This window comes from Odocoileus virginianus, chromosome 4 (genome assembly GCF_023699985.2).
Source record: "Odocoileus virginianus isolate 20LAN1187 ecotype Illinois chromosome 4, Ovbor_1.2, whole genome shotgun sequence".
NCBI classification, from domain to species: domain Eukaryota; kingdom Metazoa; phylum Chordata; class Mammalia; order Artiodactyla; family Cervidae; genus Odocoileus; species Odocoileus virginianus.
Window position 1 is genome coordinate 86,621,950 of NC_069677.1, and position 19,379 is coordinate 86,641,328.

Below are 19,379 nucleotides of genomic sequence, written 5' to 3' on the forward strand. Positions count from 1 at the left end.
TAACATATTAACATCAACTGGGTGGCCTAAAATAACAGAAGTTTATTCTCTCACAGCCCTGGAGGCTAGAAGGCTGAAATCAAGGTATCTGCAGGTTTCTTCATCCCGGAGGCTCTCCTGGATTTGTGTGGCTGCCCAGTCCTGGGCGTTCCTTGCCCTGATGTGTTATTCCAGAATCTGCCTCTGTCTTCACATCTTCTCCCCATGTCTCTGCTTCAGGTCTCCCTCTGCCTTTCTTTTATAAGGAAACCCGTTGCTGGATTTAGTGTTCACTCTAAATCTAATTACATCTGCAAAGACCCTGTTTCTAAGTAAGGTCACATTCACAGATGTTGGGGTAAGAACTTGGACATATCTTTTGGAGCTACTATTTGATCCTCTTTAAGTGGAATATCACCCTGTTTTCGTTGGGGACAGCCTGACGTGAGATCCTATTTTTTATCACCTGCCACATGTGGATAAAACATTGCTTTCCGTATTCTCTCACTTTGGATATTAGGTCAACATATATAATTAAATTAGACCACTGCTAAGGTTTTCCTTCATTTCCTGCAGAATGTAATCATGGTTACAGCTACACGCTCTCCAGCACCTTCTATATTGTTGCTGTAAACACCAGGATATAGTAGTAAACACAAATAGACAGAAGTCTGGCCTTCATGGAGCTGACATCTTACTGGGAGAGGCAGACAATAACTAAAAGATTTTTAAATATTATATTAATATAAAAACATAATATGTATTCTAGAGGATACATACACCCCAATGTTCACAGCTGCATAATTTATAATTGCCAAGGTATGAAAACAACCCAAGTGTCCGTGAATAGATGAATGGATAAAGAAGATATGGTATGCCTGCATGCTCCCTAAGTCATGTCTGACTCATTGCCACCCCACAAACTGTAGCCCACCAGGCTCCTCTGTCCATGTGAGTTTCCCAGCAAGAATACTGGAGTGGGTAGCCATTTCCTTCTCCAGGGGATCTCCCTGACCCAAGGATCAAACCTATGACTTCTGCACTGCAGGCAGATTCTTTACCACTGAGCTGCCTAGGAAGCCACAATGCACTATCACTCAGCCGTGGAAAATGAAAAGTTGCCTTTTGCAACAACGTGAGTGGACTTGGAGGGCATTATGCTAAGTGAAATAAGTCATATGGAGAGACAGATACTGTGTGATACCAGTTATATGTGGAATCTTAAAAAAATACAACAAACTAGTGAATAAAACAAAAAAGAAGTATATTCACACACACACACACACACACACACACACACACACACACACACAGAGCTAGTCGTTACCAGCGAGGGGAAGGAAACAGGATGGGGAAAAATAGGTGCAGAGGGGGAAAAAAGGGCTGTTATGGGATTCTGTATGCAGGTCAGGAAGCAACAGTTAGAACTGGACATGGAACAACAGACTGGTTCCAAGTAGGAAAAGGAGTACGTCAAGCCTGTATATTGTCACCCTGCTTATTTTACTTATATGCAGAGTATAGCATGAGAAATGTTGGGCTAGAGGAAGTAAAGCTGGAATCAAGATTGCTGGGAGAAATATCAGTAACCTCAGATATGCAGATGACACCACCCTTATGGCAGAAAGTGAAGAGGAACTAAAGAGCCTCTTGATGAAAGTGAAAGAGGAGAGTGAAAAAGCTGGCTTAAAAGGTGATTTTCAAAAAACAAAGATCAAGGCATCTGGTTCCCTCACTTCATGGCAAATAGATGGGGAAACAGTGGAAATAGTGGCACTATTTATTTTGGGGCACTCCAAAATCACTGCAGATGGTGATTGCAGCCATGAAATTAAAAGACACTCCTTGGAAGGAAAGTTATGACCAACCTTGACAGCGTATTAAAAGGCAGAGACATTACTTTGCCAACAAACGTCTGTCTAGTCAAGGCTGTGGTTTTTCCAGTGGTCATGTATGGATGTGAGAATTGGACTATAAAGAAAGCCGAGCACCAAAGAATTGATGCTTTTGAACTGTGGTGTTGGAGAAGACTCTTGAAAGTCCCTTGGACTGCAAGGAGATCCAACCAGTCCATCCTAAAGGAAATCAGTCCTGGGTGTTCTTTGGAAAGACTGATGTTGAAGCTGAAACTCCAATACTTTGGCCACCTGATGCAAAGAACTGACTCATTTGAAAAGACTCTGATGCTGGGAAAGTTTGAAGGCAGGAGGAGAAGGGGACGACAGAGGATGAGATGGTTGGATGGCATCACCGACTCGATGGACATGGGTTTGGGTAAACTCCGGGAGTTGGTGATGGACAGGGAGGCCTGGCGTGCTGCGGTTCACGGGGTCGCAAAGAGTCGGACACGACTGATGGACTGAACTGGACTGAACTGAACTGATGGGATTATATGAAATCATATGTGTGAAACTTTTTAAAATCTTAAAGCACTATCCTGAAATATGAATGCTGTTCATAGCAGTATCATTCACAGTAGCCGAAAGACACAAACAACCCAAGCATTCACTGACAGATGAATGGACAAAAGAATAATACTCAATGGAATATTGTATGGCCTTGAAAAGGAAGGATATTTCTGACACTTGCTACAACATAAATGAACCTGGAAGACTGTTAAAGAAACAAAATTTGAGTACATTTTAAAGATCTTCTTGATTTTATTCAAGGATTTATGAATCGGGCAACATCCAGTCTGGCAGATAAAAAAGAGCTCTGAGGAGCTGTACACAGGCAGAAGGGAGCAGGAACAAGGAAGTTAATGGGGCATCAAGCAGATTGGTTGTGGCGGGTCCCTTTCCTTCGGGGGATGGCAGGATCTGTGAGGCAGGTGACCTCACTAGTGCTGAGCAGTGGACTGGTGATGGACTGCTGAGCTGATGGACTGGTTTAAAAGATTCCATTTCTGGAGGAGGCCAGACTCTAACTGTCTTAGTTTGGCAACATGGGGCTTAGCAGAAGTGACTCCATATGGGGTCTCTTGTGTTGTTCTTTTAAGATTTTTTTATTTCTTTTTTGACATCTTTATTGACTTTGTTACAATATTGCTTCTGTTGTTTTTCTGTAAAGTGTATTTATTTATTTTGGCCACCCTGGGTCTTCATTGGGCTTCCCTCATAGCTGTTAGTAAAGAATCCGCCTGCGTTGCAGGAGACCCCGGTTCAATTCCTGGGTCGGGAAGAGCTGCTGGTGAAGGGATAGGCTACCCACTCCAGTATTCTTGCGCTTCACTGGTGAATCAGCTGGTAAAGAATCTGCCTGCCATGGTGGAGACCTGGGTTCGATCCCTGGGTTGGGAAGATCCCCTGGAGAAGGGAAAGGCTACCCACTCCAGGATTCTGGCCTGGAGAATTCCATGGATAGTCCATGGGGTCGCAGAGAGTTGGATGCGACTGAGCGACTTTCACTTCACTGGGTCTCCGCTGCTTTTTTGAGGGCTTTCTCGAGCTGGGGCGAGTGGGAGCCACTTTCAGTGCGCGGGCTTCTCGTTGCAGCGGCTCGCCTCACTGCAGAGGTCAGGCTCCGGGTGCTCCCACTCCAGTACTCGGGGCACCTGGACTCGGTATTTGCAGAGCACCTGCTTAGTTATTCCGTGGCATGTGGAATCTTCCTGGCCTGGGGATTGAACCTGTGTCCCCTGCATTGGCAGGCAGATTCTTCTTCACCGCACCACCAGGGAAGTCTTCGCCTCTGTTTTCTGTTTTGGTTTTTTGGCCCTGAGGCACTGTGGGATCCTAGCTCCCTCACTAGGGATGGAGCCCCCACCCTGGCACCCCACCCCCTAGTCCCTGGCACTGGAAGGCAAAGTCTCAACCACCGGACCATCAGGGAAGCCCTTGTTGTCTGGTGGATCAGACGGTAAGGAATCTGCCTGCAGTGGGGGAGACCAGGGTTCAATCCCTGGGTCAGGAAGAGCCCCTGGAGGAGGAAATGGCCACCCACTCCACCATCCCTGCCTGGAGAATCCCACGGACAGAGGACCCTGGCGGGCTACAGTCCGTGGGGTCGCAGAGAGTCAGACACGACTGAATGACTGCTCTAACAGGGTATTATGCAGTGAAATAAGACAGTCACCAAAGGACAAATGCATGACCCACTTACATGAAGTACATAGGACAGTCAACTCATAGAACAGAAAGGGGGAAATGGACTTATTATTTAATGGGTGCAGAGTTTGGAATGATGAAGAGGTTTTGGAGTTGGATGATGGTGATGGCTGAATAAAAATGTGAATGTATTTAATACCACTCAAGTGTATACTTCAAAATGGTTAAAATGGTAATTTTTAGGAACTTCCCTGGCAGTCCAGTAGTTAAGACTGGAACTTCCCTGGCAGTCCCAGTGCAGGGGGTATGGGTTCGTTCAATCCCTGGTTGAGGAACTAAGATCCCACAGGAGTGGCCAAAATTTTTTTTAAAAAGGTATAATTTAGTTACACGCCTTGCCATGATTTCAAAAAATAAAAAAATTAATTAATTGTGAAATATATATATATATATATTTGTTTCCCATGAAACAAATTGCTTCTGAAGATACAAATATATATATTTTTTGTTTTCAAAAAATCTTGCAGAAAAATAATCAACAGCACTAACAGCATCTTGTCATTCCTAAATCGCATTTCAGAGGAACAGAGTGCTCTGTGGAGTGGGTAACAGGAAATAGATTCTGCCTAAACAGAAGGAAAGGAAATGGTCACTTCCCTGCTTGTCTTCAACACTGTTTATGTAAAAATATTCTGCCCTCTTAGATGTTTTGACTTTTGGTATCCTCCTCCTAGGCAAGCCGGAAACCCTGAGGGTTAGCATCTTTACCCTTTGTTTTCAAGGAACAGCTGAAAATCAACATCTGAAAAAGAAATTTTAATTGAAGAGAGCAGAACAGGAAACAGAATCTCAATTTTATTTAGTTCCCACACTACCTCTCAGGCAGGAATTTGCATACTTAAGAAATTATACAAATTTTCCCAGTTTATAAACCTCGGACCTAATTAAGTTTAAGATTTCTAATCCTTCATCAAATGCTTCTTCTATCATACAGATCTTTCTTGGATCCAAAAAAGTTTAAGAGATCGTATAACATACTTAGTAACACAAAAGCCCTTGAAATTCCCAATTATCTCACCAGCACTGTATTTCTTTCCCAGTATTCTAATTCCTTTACCTGAAAAAAAATTTTTTTTTAAACCTTTTTTTCTGTATTTCCAATGAAGTTATTTTTCATTACATTAGTTTCATCAAAAGCATGCATAATTTTCAAACTATGGTTTGTATAATTTGTATACACTCCACCTCATTGAGGGTTGAGGGTCTGCATAAACTTTTTTTTTTTTAATTTTTTAAATGAGGTATAGTTGATTTAGGGTTTCCCCAGTGCCTCAAGCAGTAAAGAACCCACCTGCAAAGCAGGAGACACGGGAGACTCAGTTTTGATCCCTGGGTTGGGCTGGGAAGATCCCCTGGAGAAGGGAATGGCAACCCACCCCAGTATTGTTGCCTGGAAAATCCAGTGGACACAGGAGTCTGGCGGGCTATAGTCCATGGGGTCGCAAAAGAATCAGACATGACTTTGCAATTAAAGCACCACATAGTTGATTTATAATGTTGTGTTAGTTTCAAATGTACAGCAAAGTGATTCAGTTATACATAGATATATTATTTTTCATATATATACTTTTTATAGTTCCCTGTGCTATACAATAAGCCCTTTCTGGTTATTTATTTTATATATAGTAATGTGTTTATGTTAATCCCAGTCTCCTAATTTATCCCTCCGCTCCCTTTCCCTTCGGTAACCATCAGTTTGTTTTCTAAGTTTGTGGTTCTATTTCTGTTTTGTATATAACTTTGTATCATTTTTTTTAGATTCCAAATATGAGTGATAGCATATGATATTTATCTTTGACTTACTTCATTTAGTATGATAATCACTAGGTCCATCCATGTGTCTGCAAATGGCATAATTTCGTTCTTTTTTATAGCTAAGAAATAGTCCATTGTGTATATGTACCACATCTTCTTTATCCATTTGTCTGTCAACCGACATTCAGGTTGCTTCCATGTCTTGGCTATTATAAATACGGCTGCAATGAACATTGGGGTGCATGTATCTTTTCCAGTTATGGCTTTCTCTAGTGTACATAAACTTCTTGGAACTCTTGTGAAAAGAATACTTGCCTAGGGCTTCCCTGGTGGTAAGAATCCGCTTGCCAGTGCAGGGAACACAGGTTCGATCTCTGGCCCAAGAAGCTCCCAAATGCCACAGAGCAACCCAGCCCGTTACCACCACTATTGAGCCTGTGCTCTGGAGCCCAGGAAACTCAACTACTGAGCTCACTGCAACTACTGAAGCCTCTGCACCCTAGAGCCTGCCTCCACAACAAGAGAAGTTACCAAAATGAGAAGCCCCCACAATGAGAAGCCTACAGATCACAGCTAGAGAAAAGGCCTTACTGCAACGAACGGCCAGAACACCCAAAATAAATAAATATATAAAATAAAATTATATGAAAAAAGAATACTTGCCTGTAGTGCCCATGTAGTCATTCACTCAATATTTATTGATGTCAATACAAACTGATATTATTTATTGCATATTTTGGCTTATAACCTAATACTGCTTTATTTTGTTTCAAATTGTTCCAGGCTTGGCCTCTATTCTCTTGCAGGTGCTGGGCAGAAAGAAAAGCAAAACAAAAAAGACAAAACTTAGTAGGGGTGAGGATAAATTCAGAGTTTGAGATTAACAGATACACACTACTATATATATAGTAGATAAGCAACCAAGGCCTACTGTATAGCACAGGGAACTATACTCAATATTTTGTAATAATGTGGAAGTGCAAAGAATCTGAAAAGTAATATATATGTATAACTAAATCACATTGCTGTACATTTGAAACTATAACACATTGTCAATCAACTATAATTCAATTAAAAACAAAATAAAACTGAGTACCTAGTGTGTGCAGGTGCTGTCTTGGGTCCTTTTGCGCTTTAAATTTATTTTTTTTGGCCTTTGGTTTCCAAAATCCATGTACCCAACAAGACCAAGAGTTCTAGTCTCTTACCAGACAGTGACTTTACACCAGTTATCTAACTTCTCTCAACTTCAGTTTCTTTTTTTTTTTTAAATTTTTATTAGTTGGAGGCTAATTACTTTACATCATTACAGTAGTTTTTGTTATACATTGATATGAATTAGCCCTGGATTTACATGTATTCCCCATCCCAGTCCCCCCTCCCACCTCCCTCTCCACCCGATCCCTCTGGGTCTTCCCAGTGCACCAGGCCCGAGCACTTGTCTCATGTACCCAAAATGAGCTGGTTATCCATTTAACCCTAGATAATATACATGTTTCAATGCTGTTCTCCTGAAACATCCCACCCTCTCCTTCTCCCAGAGTCCACAAGTCTGTTCCATACATCTGAGTCTCTTTTTCTGTTTTGCATATAGGGTTATCGTTACCATCTTTCTAAAGTCCATATATATGTGTTAGTATATTGTAATGGTCTTTATCTTTCTGGCTTACTTCGCTCTGTATAATGGGCTCCAGTTTCATCCATCTCAACTTCAGTTTCTTAATCTGTAAAATGGGAATAATGCCTGTTTGCAGGGTTGGGGTGAAGATTAAATGTGCAACTTATAAAATTAATACATGCTCCACAAAAAGACAAACGATTCCCATTACACAAGCTGGGAATAATCACATCCATAGAGACAGAATGGTGGTTACCAAGGCTGGGAGGAAGGAGGAATGGAAAGTTAGTGTTTTATGAGTACAGAGTTTCCGTTCACGACAGTGAAAACTTTCTGGGGACGGAGGCTGGTGATGGCTGCCCAGCAGTGTGTGTCTATCTAGTGCCACCGAATTATATTTGGAAATGCTTAAACTGGTAAATTTTACGTTATGTATATTTTAGCGTAGCATCAAAGCTATTGTTTTTTCAATAGTCACGTATGGATATGAGAGTTGGATCATAAAGAAGGCTGAGCGCCGAAGAATTGATGCTTTTGAACTATGATGTTGGAGAAGACTCTTGAGAGTCCCCTGGATGGCAAGGAGATCCAAACAGTTCATCTAAAGGAGATCAGTGCTGGGTGTTCATTGGAAGGGCTATGCTCAGGCTGAAGCTCCAATAATTTAACCATCTGATTCAAAGAGCCGACTCATTAGAAAAGACCCTGATGCTGGGAAAGATTGAAGGCAGGCGGAGAAGGGGACAACAGAGGATGAGATGGTTGGATGGCATCACCGACTCAATGGTCATAAATTTGAGCAAACTCTGGGAGACAGTGAAGGACAGGGAAGCCTGGTGAGCTGCAGTCCATGGGGTCACAAAGAGTTGGACCCGACTTAATGACTAAACAACAACGTATTTTACAACATACACATAAGTAATACAGTCTCATTGTGGAAAATTTAGAAAACATTTAAAAAGTGTTTAAAATTCTTAGTAATGCCAGTACTCAGTGGCCACATCTATTCTGTCATTTGTATCTTCCCTTTATAACATCTTACCCAGTTGGTAGGTTAAATGTGGTGCTTTGCTGTAATGTTGTCTGCCCCCTCCTTTAATTAGGTTTCTTTATTGTCATAGCCAGTTGCTCTTAAGAAAAAAACATATGGAAATGTTACCAAAAAGTATGTGTGTGTGGCTGGGTGAGGGGAAGGGGGGGTTGGGGGAGCAGGGGTGAGGCTGCTTGTCCCTCAAAAGCCAATAAACAGGCCAGGCTGGTGGAAAGGAAGATTTGCTTCATTTCAGATGCTGGCAACTGGGCGGGGGTGGGTGGGAGGGTGAAGACAGCTATCCAAAGGTTGACTCTTCCCCCTTCCCCCAGCAGGGGGTGAGAGCTTATAGAATGGGGAGGGGGCTACATGCAGAAATTGCACAGTCATCTTCAAATGGTCATCTTCAAATTGGTCATCAGTGGTCTGACCAGCATCAACTTGATTGTTTTAGGTTCAGTTACTCTTCAGTTCGAGGGTCCATTTGTTCCCATCTCTTTGTGGTCAATTATCAGAATTGTGGCAACTCACGTCCTGGGTACCGGGTGGTCATCGTGCAGTTAACTTCTCCACCTGGTGTTTTAGTATTAAGACAGGATATGTTTTTAAAAAAAAGACAGGATATGGCTCCCAGGATGTGGCTGAGAATGTTATCCACAGCCCTTGAGAAAGAACTAAAGGTCCCTGACTGTGCTTAGTGACTAAATCATTATTCTTTAGTCTTCTTTGACTGTTTTCCTTTGTTACAGCATTTCTCGCTTCTCTGATTAAACTTATTCTCTGACTAAAGTCTTTCACAGGCAAAAGGCAGGCAGAGGACAAGGTGAGGGGGCAAGGACCATACGATCCTGCTCGTTTCAGAAACACTTTAATCTCTGAAGTTCTTTGATTTTTTTTTTTTTTTTTTTAATGCATTACTGTAAGTCAGGGGGCTTCCCTGGTGGCTCAAATGGTCAAGAATCTGATTTCAATGCAGGAGACCTGGGTTCCATCCCTGGGTCAGGAAGATCTCCTGGAGAAGGAAAAGGCAAGCCACTCCAGTCTTCTTGTCTGGAGAATTCCATGGACAGAGGAGTCTGGTGGGCTAGAGTCCACGGAATCGCAAAGTCGGACAGGTTTAAGCGACTAATTTTCACTTTCACTGCAAGCCACAGGATGGAAGCTGGCATTCTCAGAGGAGGCGGGGATGGGGCGTCTGTAAGCGAGGGGCCTGAGTCCCGGCTGGCCGCCTTCAGGTTCTGCCGCGGGGCCCTGCTGATGAAACAGCACTTCGGCCCCGGCGCCGGGGACCGCGACAGCCACGCCCCCGAGAGCCCTGCAGCCCGGCTAGGTGTTCCCAGGGCACGCGCACCTTCCCGGCTCATCGAGGCGCTTTCTGGGCCGGGCCTGGGGCTATCCCGAGGAAAATCGCACCCAGTTCAGTTCAGTCGCTCAGTCGCGTCCGACTCTTTGCGACCCCATGGACTGCAGCACCCCAGGCCTCCCTGTCCATCACCAACTCCCAGAGTTTACCCAAACTCATGTCCATCGAGTCCAAGATGCCATCCAGCCATCTCATCCTCTGTCGTCCCCTTCTCCAGCCCTCAATCTTTCCCAGCATCAGGGTCTTTTCAAATGAGTCAGCTCTCCGCATCAGGTGGCCAAAGTATTGGAGTTTCAGCTTCAGCATCAGTCTCGTTCCAACGAATATTGAGGACGGATTTCCACTACGCTTCGCTTGTGGCTCAGCTGGTAAATCTCACCCACTCTCAGCAAAAGCCACATCCTGTCCCAAGGCCCCCATCGGCGAGAAGGGTGCGAGAGGACTGTCGGCCGCCTTCCACCGCCTGGAAGCGAAGCTGCAGCCCCATCGCCAGTTTCCGTATCCCGGTCGGTGCGTCCCCGGCGCCTGCGGTCCAGCCCCGAAGGCAGGGCGGGTCCATAGGCTTCGGTAACCGCTCCCTCTGCCCCCGCCCCGAACCCCGCGGCCGCTTTAACCGCGGGGACGTGAGATTTTTCTTTCCGCCAATCTGGAGACCCAGATGCTGGCGCAGGAACCAAAACCCGAGGGCCGCGGAGACGCCAGAAGGGCGAGAGATCCCGCCTCTCCAGCACCCGGAGCGGGGAAGACCCCTGGGCGAAGACCCCCCGGTCCCCCCCACGTGGCCCCCTCTCCAGGCGTCCCGGGTCACTTCCCGCCGTCCCCTCCCCAGCGTCCTCGCCCCTGCCCCTGGCGACCCTCCCGGGGTTTCCTTTTTCCCCCCACGCCCTTGCCCCCCGAGCGTCCCGAGTGCGCTCCTTGGCCTGGTCCCCCCGCCCCCCAGGACCTTCGCTCGTCCCCTGCCGGAGTTTCTCCGGTGTGCACCCCACCCTCTCCCGGGTCTCCGTGTCCCCTCCCCGCCCCGCCCCCGTTTTTAAACCTGGCGCCGAGCGCGCGGGTCAGGGAGCGCCCTCGCCCGAGCGGTTAAAGGCGCGGCCGATCGCGGGCGCCGTGTCTTCCGAGGGCACCATGAGACCCGAGGCGGCGGCCGGAGCCCCGGAGGCGCGGGGACGCGTCTGTCACTGCGCCAGGGACGGCCCCCGGGGACCACCGGAGCCGCGCGGGCCCGAGAGGTGAGGGCGTCCCCGCGGCGCCTGGGTGCGGGCGGGGCATGCAGGATGCTCCGGCCGCGCTGATCGCGGGGACCAGGCGGAACCCTGGAGCCCGACGGCGACGCCCCGCAAGTTCCTGGGCGTGAGACGGGGACGCAGAGCCTTCTCTGCTCCTGAGGTCCGTTCCCAAGTGGGGAGGCCCCGGAGGTGGCCGGCAGTGGACCAAAGCTTCCGTTTCTAGGTCTGGAACCCACCGGGCTGGCCGCTCAGCGAGCCCTGCGGGGGGGTGGGGGGGGTGGGTGTCGCGTCCTGTTGACCGTCACATCCTTGGTGATGTTTCTTTGCTTGTCCCGTTCTTGGGGTTCAGCGTTCGCTGTCCTGGGGGCGGGGGAGGGGGGAACCAGCCCCTTTTAAGGTAGTCAAGTTAAAATCAAATTAGCAGGGGATTTGGGGAAGGCGCTGGGTGGCCAGGCGGTCAGAAAGAAGAAAGTCCCGCTTTTTTTGCCTGGTAAAACTCTGCAGACTGGTCTCTGGAGTCCTGATCTTTGAGTAGTCAGGGAGATGAGGTTGAAATGAATGAGCAACCAAGTAGCCAGCTGCAGTGGGGAATCCAGCCAGGCTGGGAGAGAGATTTCTCAACTAATGTGTATCAGATTTGGGAGTTCTCAGAGCCCGGTGAAGGCAGAGAACTGGAAATGTGGCAGGAGAAACTCGTGCGTGCTCACACACACACAAATAGCACGGGCTTAACGCAGAGACTGAGAACTTGAAAGAACATTCTGGTGTGTCCAGTGACATTTAGGCAGACGTTAGAAATGATTACAGTGATAACTGATTAGACGTTAGAAATTATCAGAGTGATTTCTGCTTTAAAAGCAGAAAATGCTGTGGTTCATTCACTCTTGGTCCCTGTCCTTCCAGCCAAACTCCATGGAGACCTTGGACCCTGACCCCTCAGGAAGCTGAGCTTACCAGAACTGGAAGTGAGGTAAGGTTAAGTGTGTGGGCCTTGGAGACACCAAGGAGGTCAGCCAGGAAGTGGCACCATCTCTATAATAAAGGGACCAGGAAAGGCCTCCTCGTCCAGTCCCTCTCTTGGTCATCTAATGCAGAATTGAGGGTCTGGGAGTGGGCACCTGGCCGGCCAGGTGTTGATGGGATCTGACTCAGACACGGATTGGCTCTGGTTTACTTCTGTTTCTTGAAAAGCGAAGCCATGATGGCAGAACTGTTTCAAGGACATCATAAAAGATTTCTTCCATGTTGCATCCCCCCCCCCCCCACAACACAGCAGGTAGAGGGGGAGAGAAGGCCTTGCCCCCCCTCGAATTAGAGAAAAGATGAGCATGGGCTCAAAAGATTAGCACTAGGCTGGTGCCAGAGTGCAAATATGGGCAGAGCTCTGTCTGGAGGGCCCAGAAGGTGCGGTGAAAAGTCTCCACCTGCCATCTGACTCTTTCTGAAACTCTCTGGGCCCTGTCTGCAAGTACTCCTAAGTCATGCTTTCTGAGCAAACACACTCCAGCTGAGGGCTTTGGAGGGCAAGATTAATCGCCACTGCTATTCTTTTGTCTCCTGCATTGGTAGCTAAAGTGCTTTATACTAGGCGGAGTAATGACTTGCTTTCTTAGAATTCACCTGTCCTTTGTTATATTTTAAAGTATAAATTGATGACTTTTAAAGTGCCAGTCAATCAGGCTAGGAAGGACCATTAGGTAACACTGTGGCAGTGTGTGCAGTTATTTCTAGTCTGATAAGAAACTCAGGTTCAGACTTCTTTGGCATTTTGATATTTAGATTCCTTTATTAAATTAGTCTGAATAATGGGAGTTTTAATTCAGTTACTATTTAAAGAGGGAAGCAAATCAAATCTATATTGAACGAGGAATATAATTTTTTCTTAGCTCAAATTATTCTTACCTGCAATAACTAGATAATGGGAAGTAATTCCTTCTCTTGCATTCAAACTTAAGTTCATAAGCACAAGATTTTAAAAGGTGCTTGGGAGAAAATATCCAATTTTCTTTTAAATGAAAAGTATGTGCAGTCTATCAGTTGTTTGCAAGAATAAAAAATACAGCACACTTTCCTAGTGTAAGGTAGTCCTGTTTTCTACTATGATGAGAAGGCCATTGGTGAGAAAAAATGAAGATTACTTGCAGAAAAATGTTAAGCTATAGCAGCTTTCTATGGATCATCCACAAGGCACAATGGATGAAGTTGTGTCCATGGATTTTTTTGCGGGTGGTGGGGTGGGGTGGAGAGTGGGTGTTCGCGCGGGCTTTAGAGCTCAGCTGTCCGGCCCCCCACCGGCCAGCTCTTTGCTGGGTCCGATTGGCCGGACAGAGACGTCAGTGGGGAACGACCCCAGTACCGCTCTGGGTTCCCGGGAGCCCCAGCCCGGCGAGCGCAACCTGGAGTGGCGAGGGCCGGCTTCTTGCTCAGCAGCGCCCCCTCCCGACAAAGCGGGAGAATTGTTCGGCTCCCGAGCTCTTGTATGTTTCTTTTTTAAAAAACTGTCTTTATTTATTTATTGGCTGCTCTGGGTCTTCGTTGCTTTGCGCAGCCTTTCTCTAGTTGAGGCCAGCGGGAACTACTGTGGGGCACGGGCCTTCTCACTGCGGTGACTCCTCTCGTTGCAGAGCCGAGTTGTAGGCACGTGGGCTCGGTCAGTCGCATGCAGTTCGCAGGCTCTAGAGCCGGGTAGTTTTGGTATAAGGGCGTAGTTGTTCTGCAGCAAATGGGATCATCCCGGACCAGGGACTGAATGATGCCTCCCTGTCTTGCAAGGCGTATTCTTAACCACTGGAAGCCCTGTTGTGTATTTCTTGAGAAATGTCATTGGCCTGGGACGGCAGGGGTGGGGGTGGAGGGGACTACTGCCTAGTGACCTGAACTGCAGGTCAGCAGACCAAAATTAGAATACAATCTAAAGTCAAGGGAAAGTCTCAAAACCCTGAGCAGCGGAGGTCACTCTCGCTCATTTCATTTCCCTTTCATGGCTTGGACATGACTGAGCCACATTGAACAGCAGCAATAATTAGTGCAGGTCTTCGTGTTAAGATTTTTGTTTTGTTTGTTTCCTGGTTTTTGTTTGTTTTGTTTTAGCTGCATGGCTTGAAGGGATCTTTGTTCCTCGACCAGAGATTGAACCCAAGCCCATGGAAGCAAAAGCGTGGAGTACTAACCATTGGACTACCCAGGGAATAACCATGTTTAAGTTTTTAACCCAGTCTGAGTTATGTGTGCTGTATGGTGTAAGATAAGGGCCCATTTTGCTCGTGGTTTTTCAGTTTTATCAACACTATCTATTGAAAAGACTGTCCTTTGCCCGTTTTATATTTCTGGCCCCCTTGTTATGAATTAATTGATGATATATGCATGAATTTATTTCTGGGCTCTCCAATCTGTCCCATTGATCTATGTGTCTGTATTTAAGCCAGTAGCTGTTTGATACTGTTTTGATTACTGTTCTTGATTTTGATTGATTACTGTTTTGCCTACTATAGCTTTGTAATAGACTAATAGTTTGAAATCAAGAAGTGTGATGTCTTAAGCTTGTCATTCTTTCTTAAGATTGCTTTGGCTGTTCAGGCCCTGCACCAAGTGGTCTCCTACCTTTCAAATGCTATTTATGTCCTTGGGAATCTTTCTCTTCCCTTCTGGTTGGTGTTGCATGCATGCTAAGTCGCTTCATTTGTGTCTTGACTCTGTATGATCCTGTGGACTGGAGTCCACCAGGGTCCTCTGTTTGAGGGATTCTCCAGGCGAGAATACTGGAATGGGTTGTCATGCCTTCCTCCAGGGGATCTTGCCGACCCAGGGATCAAGCCCATGTCTCTTATGTCTCATGCATTGGCAGGTGGGTTCTTTACCACTAGTGCCACCTGGGAAGCCCCCTGGTTGGTGTTACTGGAGTTCAAATCTCTCCAAGCCCTTACCTCACCAATCTCTGCTGTTCACTGCTTCCAGCAGCCACTGTGATCCTTAAAATATAGAGCTCATTGTTTGAACTCCTAGCTCAGAAATCATTAATGGTCTTGAATCCTGTCTCCAGAATGAAACCTAGACTCAGTCATGTGTTTTCAAGGTGTTCAGTATCCGAATTCAACTTCTTGTTGAGCCCTTTTGCCAGTACAGTTTCTCCTTCATTTCACACTGGGCTCTACCTTTTCCCACCTATGCTGTCTATTCTCCTGACCCTCGGAATTGGATGCTCTGTTCCACCATGGATGGGCCCAGAACTGAATACCCAAGTGCTATTGATGTCTCTGCCAGGCTCCCAGTGAGTCCTTTCCTGATCCTCTTCCTTGCTTGGAATAGTTAGCATCTTACTGCTTGATGCTTTATAGTGTGGTTATTTGCCTCCATGTGTGTCTTTCCCCATTAGATTTCAAAATGTATGAAATTGGGGCCTGTGTCCAACTCATCTTTCCGTCTTGGGATCCCTCACAGTGCTGGGACATTGTGACAACTGTCAAAGGAAGGGGGGCTCATCAATATTCTGTTAAGTTGTTTAAATTGTCTGTAACATTGGAACCGATCCTAACAAGTGCAGGCTGTGCACACAGGTGTGCTCAGTCGTGTCTGACTCTTTGCAACCCTATGGACCAGGCTCCCATGGGAGTTCCCACTAGGTTCCATGGGATTTCCCAGGCAATCATACTGGAGTGGGTTGCCACTTCCTACATGCAGGATCTTCCTGAGCCAGGGATCAAACCCTCATCTCTTGCATCTCATAAATTGGCAGGCAGATTCTTTACCACTGTACCACCTGGGAAGGCCCAAGGGCAGGCCACTTACATTTTATTTTTAAAAGCTTCAGGATGCTACTTTCAAAGGATTCTTGACTGTGTCTGTGTTTCTATGTGTCTGTCCTTGCAGCTTGAGCCTGGGGGTGATCAAGAAACCTTTGGATCGAAGGGGGCCTTTGGGTTTCAGCATCCTGTCAGGTAATATCTAACTTCACCATAGAAATATATCATTCCTTTTAATATAAGCATCAGTACACTTTAGTGTCTTCAAGTGTATACATTTTCAAAAATCGAAAATAATTCAGTGTATTTCCCAACATTATTTGGTTATGATTACCCCAAGGAACTTCAAGAATATTCTGTTGGATATCTGGAATTTATTCATTTAGTTTTCACTGTTTCAGTTGCAAGTTGGAATTGGCCTCTCTTTATATCTATACTTTAAAAAAATTATTTATTTATTGTCTGTGCTGGATCTTAGTTGCGGCATGTGGAATCTTTAGTTGCAGCTTGTGGGATTTAGTTACCTGCCCGGGGATCGAACCCAGGCCCCCTGCTTTGGGAGCTGGGAATCTTAGCTAGGAAAATCCCCTGTGTTGATACTTTTCGTTTATATCTCTCATTATACATTTTGCCATGCATTTAATTGCATGTGACTTGTATATGTATATATCTGCTTATTCACTTAGATATTTAGGTTCCTTTCTATTTTCTCCCAGGATATAAGTTAATATATTGGCTAGTGCAAAATAGACCTCCTAACTGTGGGTGTGGAGAAAATGAGGGGCTGGATGGATGCTGCACCGTGGTTGGAACCTCTGCCACCTCAGCAGTTCTGTTGATGGTGATCAGGACCCTCACTGTTCTAATCCTCTTATGTTTCATTTTAGGCAAGTGGCTCGTTCTCAGCGTTTCTGTTCCTTTGTATACCTCTATTTCTCTGAGCCTCTCTCTCTCCAGCTGTCTTTTCCTTCATCAAAATAAACCTAGCTTGTGCTGTCACCTCTCGGCAGAGTATTGTTACCCTGGTTAGCCTGGAAGACTAGAGGCTTTAATAAAACCCAAAGATACTAACTGCTGGAGATGAAATTTCAAGCCCCTCAGACTGATCAAAGAGTGATTTGCAGATAAAGGACATTCTCTTAGTGTTTCACACCATAGTCTTCAGTTCTTATAGAATCACCGCAAGTGCAGTGCAAGTCGCTCAGTCGTGTCTGACTCTTTGCGACCCCATGGACTATACAGTCCATGGAATTCTCCAGGCCAGAATACTGGAGTGGGTAGCCTCTCCCTTCTCCAGGGGATCTTCTCAACCCAGGGATCAAACCCAGGTCTCCCGCACTGCAGGCAGATTCTTTACCAGCTGAGCCAGGCAGATTCTTTACCAACTGAGCTATCAGGGAAGCCCCAGAATCATTGAAGAAACTTTAAAAATTCTAATGCAGGATGATTCTCCTGGGGATTCTGGAGAAAAGTTCAGTCATGTCCGACTCTTTGCGATCCCCTGGACTGTAGCCCACCAGGCTCCTCTCTCCATGGGATTTCCCAGGGAGGAATACTGAGTTGCCATGCCCTTCTCCAGGGATCGAACCCGGGCCTCTCACATCACAGGCAGATTCTTTACCGTCTGAGCTACCGGGAAAGCCCCAAAAGAGCAGGTTTCGGTAATTTTGTTTGTTTGGGGTCCTGCAGCATGTGGGATCTTCGTTCCCCCACCAGGGATCCAAGCAGCACAGAGTCTTAACAACTGGCTGTCCCAGGGAGTCCTCGGTAGCTCATTTCTGACCTAGAGTGGGGTTCATCACTAGGTGCCCCCCACTTGCTCAGCTTTGTGTCCTGTGTGCATAATAATAATAATAATAAAAACCTCTGTGTACACTGAAAGGCAAAATGAGAGAGGAAGATTGGGCATTCGCTGCTTCTAAAGAAAAGCCTCCTCGTGATGGGGTTGAAGATGATCTTCAGGCTGGCTCACGGTGTATTCGTTTCTTTTATCTCAGACTCTACTTGCCCATCTCTAAGCGTCAAGAGTATCTGCAGTGCTCCGGGGAGAAGGTGCTGGCCAGTTTCCCCGTGCAAGCCACCATCCACTTCTACAATGATGAGTCCGACTCAGAGGAGGAGCCGGAGGAAGACACCCAGCTCTCCGCCCTGCAGCGGGAGGAGGTGGCCGACAGCTCAGAGGGAAAGGCCGGAGATGGGGCGGCAAACCCGGCACGGAGACCCGGGGGCCTCGATGGGAGGGGTCCACCCCCCGACCCTGGCTCCCCCGAGGCTGCTGCCTGCCCCTCACGCGTGTAAGTCTGTCTCTCCTGCACCAGCCCGCCTCGCACGTGCCCTGGGGACACCCCTGCGGGACAGCCGCCCCAGGACACTTCGCGTTTCCCCTGGGCGTACAAGGACTTGGCTGTCTTTGGCTAGCACCCCACCAGCCCCCAGGACCCGGCTTTTACTCATCCTCCTCTGAGTGATTCTTTGCGTCTCATTCATAGCTTCGAGAGAGGGTTCTACATCCAAGATGTTTGCATTAATGCAGGTTGTTATCCGGTAGGGCCCGCCTTCAAAGCACACCCAGCAGTGTCACTGTGCCGATCAAATGACAAATCATTCCGCATCGATTAGTACCCCGCCCTCACCTCTCACTTAACCTGAGACCCCTCATTTGGCTACATCCACGTTTGTAAACAAAGGTCCCAGCAGTCAAAGCTATGGTTTCTCCAGTAGTCATGTACAGATGTGAGAAATGGACCATGAAGAAAATTGAGTGCTGAAGAATTGATGCTTCTGAACTGTGGTGTTGGAGAAGACTCTTGAGAGTCCCTTGGACTGCAAGGAGATCCAACCAGTCCATCCTAAAGGAGATCAGTCCTGGGTGTTCATTGGGAGGACTGATATTGAAGCTGAAACTCCAATACTTTGGCCACCTGATGCGAAGAGCTGACTCATTGGAAAAGACCCTGATGCTGGGAAAGATTGAGGGCAGGAGGAGAAGGGGACGACAGAGGATGAGATGGTTGGATGGCATCACCGACTCGATGGACGTGAGTTTGGGCAAACTCCAGGAGATAATGAAGGACAGGGAAGCCTGGGGTACTGCTGTCCAGGGGGTTGCAGAGTCAGACACGACAGAGCAACTGAACAACACCAACAACTTTTATAAAAATGAATTATTGTTCAAGGTTGATGCGGTTGTTCAGGCATTCTGAAAAAAAGTTTATGAAAAGCACATAAGCACACTGAACAATTTCCATAAGAGTAACAAAAATAAAAGATCAGAATTTGGGGATGGGAGACCATTCTGGATAAAAATGTCTATGATTCTTGTCTAAGGGCTGTGTGTTTGAACAGAAGAGCTTACTAGCTTTTCATTGAGGACTGCTTTGGGCTTTTTACTTGAATAACAAAACACTGTTTTTGATCAAAGTACTTAATGTAATGTTATTTTCAGGTTTTTATTTTTTGATGACCAAATGAGTGTATTTGTCAAAAGTTTTTTATGGAACTATTTTACATGTGATTGTCTTCCTAGTTTCTACCTGAAATAAATATTTTGAAAGACAAAATCA

The 19,379-nt window shown here is 46.3% G+C and overlaps 1 protein-coding gene across 1 annotated transcript; it reads left to right on the forward strand.

Moving 5' to 3' along the window:
- Positions 1-10,934: 10,934 nt before the first annotated feature.
- RIPPLY3 (ripply transcriptional repressor 3) lies at positions 10,935-19,379 on the forward strand. Its single transcript, XM_070466975.1, has 4 exons — positions 10,935-11,080; positions 11,981-12,047; positions 15,944-16,011; positions 17,814-19,379. Exons 1-4 carry the CDS (start codon positions 10,977-10,979, stop codon positions 18,112-18,114), a joined length of 540 nt encoding a protein of 179 aa, XP_070323076.1. The 5' UTR covers positions 10,935-10,976; the 3' UTR covers positions 18,115-19,379.

Bases quoted from the DNA above. Each gene is read 5' to 3' on its own strand.
- RIPPLY3 (XM_070466975.1), top strand. From the start codon at position 10,977: ATGAGACCCGAGGCGGCGGCCGGAGCCCCGGAGGCGCGGGGACGCGTC. The intron at 12,048-15,943 runs GTAAGGTTAAGT...CTGTCCTTGCAG, and splicing joins TTACCAGAACTGGAAGTGAG to CTTGAGCCTGGGGGTGATCA. The intron at 16,012-17,813 runs GTAATATCTAAC...CTTTTATCTCAG, and splicing joins GGGTTTCAGCATCCTGTCAG to ACTCTACTTGCCCATCTCTA.